The sequence below is a fragment of the Brachyistius frenatus genome, unplaced genomic scaffold, assembly GCF_029030835.1.
Source record: "Brachyistius frenatus isolate BFR_SWC_R1_liver_20210118 unplaced genomic scaffold, ASM2903083v1 Contig_10, whole genome shotgun sequence".
Taxonomy (NCBI): domain Eukaryota; kingdom Metazoa; phylum Chordata; class Actinopteri; family Embiotocidae; genus Brachyistius; species Brachyistius frenatus.
The window spans coordinates 3,269,565-3,277,374 of record NW_027210609.1 but is presented as its reverse complement, the minus strand read 5'-3'; the positions used below and the strand labels follow the sequence as shown (position 1 = coordinate 3,277,374).

Here is a 7,810-nt window from a genome sequence, read left to right as displayed (position 1 = left end):
GTTGTTTATTAAGTACACCTGGGTCAAACTAATACAACAGCAGCCCTGCAATAAACCGTAATTTCTTGAAGGTTGTTTCTCTCTGTTTTTGTCTAAACACCTTTAAAGAGCTGCTTGTTCAATTCTTTTCTCAACCAACATTTTTTGGTTCTGCTGAGTTGCAACAGTGTTTTACTAACAGTCACTGCATGGCAGTAGCACATCCACTGTATTAGACAGACTATGTACACTCTCAAAATATCTTACAAGATGGTTTCAATAAAAAAAACTAAACATTGCAACCTTTGTGAGTGATATAACTCAACCACGACTGATGTATTAAATGTATTAGTTCTGAGATGTAACTACTGTAACCAAGTGTATGCTGTTTATTGGGTTTAACCTCAGTTTATATTCAGTCATGTTCAATCTAAATATTTGAGACACGTGTTTCCACTTTCAACCTATTTTAGAACCGCTTCATGCTCAGCGTCCCTGTTTCAACACCAGAGGTCATGTGTGTGCAGAAAATATCTGCAGCAGATTAAATCTTAAACTAAAGAATTGTATGTCAATAAGGCTGTACAAAGACGATTGAAGGAACAATTTGATGTGCCAGATATGAATTTGGTGTATTTTTTTTTACGCTTCTTTGGATTTTAACAAACAAGTCATTCGTGTAGTGAAGGGCAACTCTTATTAGTTGAAAACAATAGCCAAATTCAAGCAGTTTTTAATCACATAAGTATCGAGAAATAGTTATTCATGTAATAATCGCCTCTAGACTGGACTACTGTAATCCTTTATATATGACACTGAGCCATTCCACAATTTCTAAACTACAAATACAGATACTATACTTTTAAACAGAGCAAATATAACACTCCCATCGGCTATCAGTTTAACATCTAATTTATTTTAAAATTTGATTTGGTCTATTTGTTCTTAGAGCCTTTGGATTAGCTCCACAAATGATTACAGATCTGTGAACTCCATTGTGTGCCTCTAGATCACTTAGGTAATCTTCACAAAATCTCCTCTCAAGTAAAATACTCTGTATATAAGTATAATTTTGATTTAGGCTGCTTGATTATTTTTCAATTTGATCCTACTTTATACTTCCACTCCACTACATTTCACAGGGACATATTGTACTTTCCACTCCATTTATGTGACAAATTTAGTTACTTTCAAGATTAAAAATGTCAACACATTGCTACAGATTAAAGCAGTGTTTCTTAATCTGTTTGTCTTCTAACATTTTACAAAAAGCAATTTGTAGTCAGAGTCACATTTTAGATGTCTCAGTTGTTCAATTCTGTGCCGGTATCATTTTAATAAGTGTTCAAATGATCCACTATGTCACCAAAAATCCAAGATTAGAGGAAAAGTCCATAAACTGAAAACAGATTAGAGAATCATTGTTTTTTTTCCCTTCTTTCCCCTTCCAGTAATCATCTGACAACCCCCTCCAATTGATTTGGTACCACTGTAAAACGGTTTATAAAGCTCCACCTGCAGCAGCTGCAACAGTAACATGCTGTTTACACACTGATGCTTACGAATTAAAAAAAAAAAAAAAAAAAAAAATCTAATGGTTTATATATTAAGTCCGAACATTTTGCCAAACAACCTCTATACACAGAGGTGAGTGTTTGATGACTCATAAGGTCGTCTGAAACGGCCGTTGACGTCAAACAAATAAGATCTCGCGAGACTTGTACGCGGCTGCAGCTCTTATAACCACTGGCGAGTCCTCGTCCTTTTCGTTCGTCCTCAGTGCAGGATAACGAAGCGGTCTCCGGCTCCACTTTCTCAAAAACACGAGTAAGATCCTCTGAGGATATCTTCGCTGCTGTCATCCTGCGCGCTACCCGACCCGTAAGGAGAATTTACGCCCATCAGGTGTGCCGTTTTAAAAACAACAACAACAAAAGAAGTAAGTTTCTTATTTAAAACTCCTGCCGTGATCACAAACATCACCACTTCTCGCTGTAGCTTCTTGGCTAAGGTTAGCCGTGCCGGCTCGCGTTAAAGCTCGTTCAAGGAAGCGCGAGTCCGAGCTAAAGTTAAAGAGATTTAGATAAATTACCCCCTTAAACGTCTTCATTTTCACGTAGACTCCGGGTGACGTCGGAGCCAGGCAAGTCGTGACTCTCGGGTTTTCTGTACGCAAGCGCTTTACACAGTCTACACATGGCTGAAACGTCTGAATGGTGCTAAAAATGATCATTATAACATTTAACGAAAGGTATTTCTCAGCGATATTTTTGTTTTATTCACACACACAAAAAAAGATCTGAATTATCATCAAAAGCGATGGATAAGCAGTATGCTGCTGACTATTTGTTAGAAGTAAAATTGAGTTAAAATTAGGCCTTGCGTTTGGTTTTTTGGTTTGTTTTTTTTTTTACTGGCTCTTGCGCCTTTTCCATGAAGTTTGAAGGCAGGAAAGTTTGGGAGTGAGCGCTCTGTCGAGGAATGTAATGACCTGGCTCCAGCTGGGGGAAGGGTACGACAGCCTCTGGTACTGTCCGCTTTTACGCAACAAAACTTTTTTTTCGTTTTTTTTGTTTGTTTGTGTGCACACATCTGTTGCGACGCGTAGTCTAATAAAAGATAAGGTCGTGAAAAGACGGTTTCCTTTTTAAAGAGGATTTTTTTGTGTGTTTTTTTTAATTACAAACTTAACATTTTACAAAAGATGTAAGGAATCTAATGTGGACATCATAAAGAAATGATTTGTGTGCTATTCTAAGTTAAAACGGCCTAAATTAGGACATCTTGGCTCCGTTATTGACTTTGAAAACGATATTTTGACCAAATTCACGGCATAAGGTTCACTTATTGGAACTTTTCCATCGCTTTCAGACCCATCAAAGACTGAGCAAAATTTATCTTGCTTGCCTCTGAAAATTTCGAGTAACTGGACTTTGTGCTCATAATCTAGATTTTGTGCTATTGTACTAAAAACTTTTCATCCTTTTAATCCCCAAAATTTGCCAAACTGGTTTCCCTTTCCACACCACACATTTCAGCTAAGTGTCCACTCTTCTCTCCCCTCCTCCCCCCTCCCTCCTTCAGATCGCTGGTCAGTCAACCATCCCCTCTGCTGACGATGGATGTGATAGTGCGTCGCTGTCCGTTCCTGGCCCGTGTGCCCCAGGTATTCTTCCAGCAGTCCAAAAAGTCTATGGTGGTGTACGCCCAGCGATGCCCCCTCATGATGGAGCTGGCTGCAAAACCCATGGCCCCTTTAATGGCACGGGCCCTCTGCTCCTCGTCCTCCCACCAGAAGACTGAGGACACCATGTCTGCCAGTGATGGTGAGGATGATAGAGGACATTATGCTTTTTTTTTTCTTCTTCTTTTTTTTCCCCCTCCTGTGTAGGTTGCCCTAATTAACGCTGTAGCTTCATTAATTGAATTACCCCTGTCATGGTTATGTCTTGCTGGATTACTGCGGTGTATGATGTTGGTTTTCGGATTGTAAGTGTTGACATATTTGAGAGTCTCAATCCCCTTTTGTGCACTTGTAGCCCCCAAAAAGGAAGCTGGGTCCATGCTGCCAGCTGGTCACCGTATGCCACCCCCTGGCCAGGCAGTTGCCTCCAAATGCCCTTTCCTGGCTGCTGAGATGGGCCAGAAGAACAGTGGCGTGGTCCGTCAGGTTGGCATGGAGTTCCAAGAAGATGTGCAGGAGGTTCGCACTGTCCAGAAAGGTAAGATTCGTCAGAAACTGATCAGGTTGGGGTTCAATGTTTTGTACATATTTTGATACCATTTAATTTTGTATCCTCTCTTGACCTTTTTCAGAAGTTTCATCTGTCCAGCTGAAGCAGCCATCCTTGGTCACTACAATTAAAGGAGGGGAGCAAACTAATTTAATGAAGACTCTCCTGAAACAGCAACCTAGGAGGGTCACCCACTTGCTGCAGGACAACTTGCCAGGCAAAAGTAGGTTTTATTTGGGTGCTTTCCATAAGATTTGTTAAATCGCAAAGCCGTACTAGTTGATAGGGTTGTTAAGCTACAATAAAAGTCCTTAAAGACTCATTCTAGGTCATAAGTGTCACTGAGTTCAAGATGAAGTAAACCTTCCGTTCTGTTAATGTTTCTCCATCCACCACAGTACTGCAGCAATACTGAGCCACATTAAGCAAGTTTTGTCTTCCTGTTCTGTTGCAGTGTCTCGCTTCCATTACGATGACTTTTTTGAGAAGAAGATTGTGGAGAAGAAGAGCGATCACACGTATCGTGTGTTTAAAACGGTGAATCGTCTGGCCAGCGAGTTTCCAATGGCCGATGACTTTACAGGCTCTCTGGACGAAAAGAGGGGGGTGTCCGTCTGGTGCAGCAACGACTACCTGGGCATGAGTCGACACCCTCGAGTTATACAGTCCATCATGTGAGTTGTGGAGGAGTTGTTGTTTGCGTGTGTCGCCTAGAAAGGACAAAACTTGATGATCCAGTCTCTTGGGTCAAGGTGTGTTATTGTGTTACAAGACAAATATTTTTCTTTCCGGTCTGTTTTTCCTGATTGCTCTTTACCTTTCGTCCCTCTGAGAGAGCAGAGTTCAGAGAAACGGAACAATTTGAGACACGACACCTAATAATTCAATAGAACCTGACACTTGTGGGTAATCCAGGGCATTGTTTATGTGCCTGTATAGTGTTAGTTGGCCAAAGTTGACACCTAAACCTCACAGGTCCCAATGAAGGTGTTTTTGTTTTTTTTCCTCCTTCTTTTTCTTTCAGCTTGTTTGAGCTTGCCCAGATCTCCTAATCCCTGATCAGCAGTAATAACGTCAACCAATGTGTCAATTAGTCAGCCACTCTTTTACAAGTCTACGTTTTGCTTACAAATGCACACCACTTTGACTGTGCAACTTCAGAAAAGACCAAATAAAACAATTATTTATTTTTTTTGGTCTGTTTGCTTGTCGTTTAATATCCAGTGACACTATACAAAAGCATGGTTCTGGGGCAGGAGGCACCAGGAACATCTCTGGGACCAGTAAATTCCATGTGGAACTGGAACAAGAGCTGGCTGACCTTCACAAGAAGGATGCTGCACTGCTTTTCACCTCCTGCTTTGTTGCCAATGACTCCACCCTCTTCACCCTCGCCAAAATGCTGCCTGGTATGCAAAACAGTCTTTCCATTTACACGAAATCCAACCGTGTTTTAAACTCGTGGCTCATTCTCACCTGCTCGCTCTCCGACCATCAATTTCAGGTTGCGAGATCTACTCTGACGCGGGCAACCACGCCTCAATGATCATGGGTATCAGGAACAGCGGTGTCAAGAAATTCATTTTCCGTCACAATGATGTCGCTCATCTCCGGGAGCTGCTGCAGAAGGGAGACGCCACGAAACCGAAGATTGTTGCCTTTGAGACCGTTCACTCCATGGATGGTCAGTGTGGTCCCCCATCCCTTGTTTGATCAGATTATTTTATTGCAAGTATTGCAATCGCAGACCTGAATGACCTGTGGTGTGCCTTTTCTCTTTCTGTACCGCAGGTGCCGTGTGCCCGCTGGAGGAGATGTGTGACGTGGCACATGAGTTTGGTGCCATCACCTTCGTAGACGAGGTGCACGCCGTTGGCCTGTACGGTGCTAGAGGAGGGGGCATTGGAGACAGGGATGGAGTCATGCACAAGATGGACATCATTTCAGGAACACTAGGTCAGCATGCAATCTCTACTAAATCAAATCATTGCTGTTACACAACGCTTTGGACTTTAAAGTCAAGCAAAAATGTTCTTGATACATTTAAAGTTCAAAGAAATGGCTACTTGTATCGGTGTGTTTATGTTTACATTCATTTGTTGCTGTATTTTTCATGTCTACATATATTTTTACATATTAAAACAACTGCTCACTGGTAGCTTGACTTCCCTAGCTCTCTGTGTTGATGTTGTACTGACGATCACGCCTCAACTGTGTCACCCAATATGCCAGAAGGCTTAAAGAAGCTGGAGCAGCTCTCTTGTTGCTAGGAGACTGTGGGCTCTTATTGAATTACTCTGTCTGTGTGTCGCTGTCAAGCGGAGGGGACAATTATTTCAAACTCAAAGCCCCCAGAGCTCATGTGCAGCTGCCAGTTCAGGAAAATCTCATTTGTGAGAATTCAGCGGGAGGTTTTTGTATAGACCGATGAGTGTTTCAAAAATGATGTCTCTGGATCTGTATTAGTAACCAAAATTGAAGAATAACCGCCCGTGTCATTGTTGTTTTGCAGGCAAGGCCTTTGGCTGTGTGGGCGGCTACATCGCCAGCACCTCTGCTCTGGTGGACATGGTGCGTTCGTACGCTGCTGGTTTCATCTTCACCACCTCCCTGCCACCGATGCTGCTAGCTGGAGCCCGGCAGTCGATCCAGGTTCTGAAAGGGGAAGAGGGCTGCACACTGAGGCGTAAACACCAGCGCAACGTCAAGCTGCTCAGACAGATGCTGATGGACTCGGGGCTGCCCGTGGTGCACTGCCCCAGCCACATCATCCCTGTCCGGGTAAGCTCTGATTTAATTCATGGCCTGATTGCATTGCAGTTAAAACGCTAAAAGTACACACATCTGATAGTTAAACGCATGTAAAGTACATCAAATATCTTGAGTCTGTCTCTATTCTAATCATCACTCGTCTCTGTTTTTAGGTGTCAAATGCAGAGAAAAATACAGAGGTGTGTGACATCATGATGAGTCGCCACAACATCTACGTGCAGGCCATCAACTATCCCACCGTTGCTAGGGGGGAGGAGCTGCTGCGTATCGCCCCAACCCCTCACCACACTCCTGAGATGATGAAATACTTTGTTGGTACGATGATTTAATTGCCTTGTTGACATATTTTAGTGCAAAGTTAACCCTGTTGGACATAACACCCTCCTGTTTTGTAGTTTCTTATGATTATCTCAAGTGTGTGCATTTTTATTTTGATAGCACGGCTACATGTTGTTGTTGTTGTTTAACACGTCATAGTTTGCTCAAGCTTGCTTTATTCTTTAGTCCAATTTCTTTAGCTGTTTATGTACTAATCAAATTCAGTGATACACAGCACCTTTAGTAACTTCATGCAAACTTACTCTTAATGTTCTGTCTTTTTAAAGTGAATCTAATGCCCCTCCTCTTGTCTGTGTTCCCTCCTCAGAGAGGCTTGTGCACACATGGAAGGAGGTGGGTCTGGAGCTGAAGCCGCACTCATCAGCGGAGTGTACGTTCTGCCAGCAGCCACTTCACTTTGAGCTGATGAGCGAGCGGGAAAAGTCTTACTTCACTGGCCTGAGCCACCCTATCTCAGCCCACGCATAACACTAACCACCGCTGGCTGGAGATGGCACATACACACTCAACCCCCATTCCTCTATCACTGTCATAGAATGTATTAATTATCTTTGATAAGTCTTCCCACACATATTATTTAATATACCCTATGTTCAGATGTTCTATATGCTCCAAATAAAATACGAGAAAGAAAGTAAGTCTGTGTTTGTTTGCTTTATAAAACTGGGAAAGAAAATACCAGAGGCTAAACATGCAGGTGTGAAAAGGAGCCGTGAGTATAAAGGGAAATGCACTGGCACACACTCTACAATTGTTGTGATACAAACGTCAAAACAAATTTTAAAATGTCCTCCGAACGTTATGCTGCTGATGTATTTACATCTTCAAATCATCTTCAGTCACATGCATCTGTTGCTCAGAGGTAGAAGGCATCTGTTGGGCTACAAACGTGGGTCACAACAGTTGCTGTGGCTCAGCAAATGTAAACGTTAAATCTTTGAATGCTGTTGGAGACCGTTAGAGTAACTGTTTTGTTCCACTGACCT

At 42.3% G+C, this 7,810-nt stretch overlaps 1 protein-coding gene across 1 annotated transcript; it reads left to right on the top strand.

The window, feature by feature from the left end:
- The first annotated feature begins 1,902 nt into the window (after window positions 1-1,902).
- On the top strand, window positions 1,903-7,462 carry alas1 (aminolevulinate, delta-, synthase 1). The gene is made up of 11 exons (XM_069690913.1): window positions 1,903-1,918; window positions 3,064-3,305; window positions 3,519-3,701; window positions 3,796-3,936; window positions 4,168-4,387; window positions 4,938-5,122; window positions 5,218-5,397; window positions 5,505-5,669; window positions 6,226-6,494; window positions 6,638-6,800; window positions 7,132-7,462. The coding sequence occupies exons 2-11, from the start codon at window positions 3,098-3,100 to the stop codon at window positions 7,290-7,292; spliced, it is 1,875 nt and encodes a 624-aa protein (XP_069547014.1). The 5' UTR covers window positions 1,903-1,918; window positions 3,064-3,097; the 3' UTR covers window positions 7,293-7,462.
- The last annotated feature ends 348 nt before the right edge of the window (window positions 7,463-7,810 follow it).

Bases quoted from the DNA above. Each gene is read 5' to 3' on its own strand.
- alas1 (XM_069690913.1), top strand. From the start codon at position 3,098: ATGGATGTGATAGTGCGTCGCTGTCCGTTCCTGGCCCGTGTGCCCCAG. The intron at 3,306-3,518 runs GTGAGGATGATA...GTGCACTTGTAG, and splicing joins CACCATGTCTGCCAGTGATG to CCCCCAAAAAGGAAGCTGGG. The intron at 4,388-4,937 runs GTGAGTTGTGGA...TTTAATATCCAG, and splicing joins CGAGTTATACAGTCCATCAT to TGACACTATACAAAAGCATG.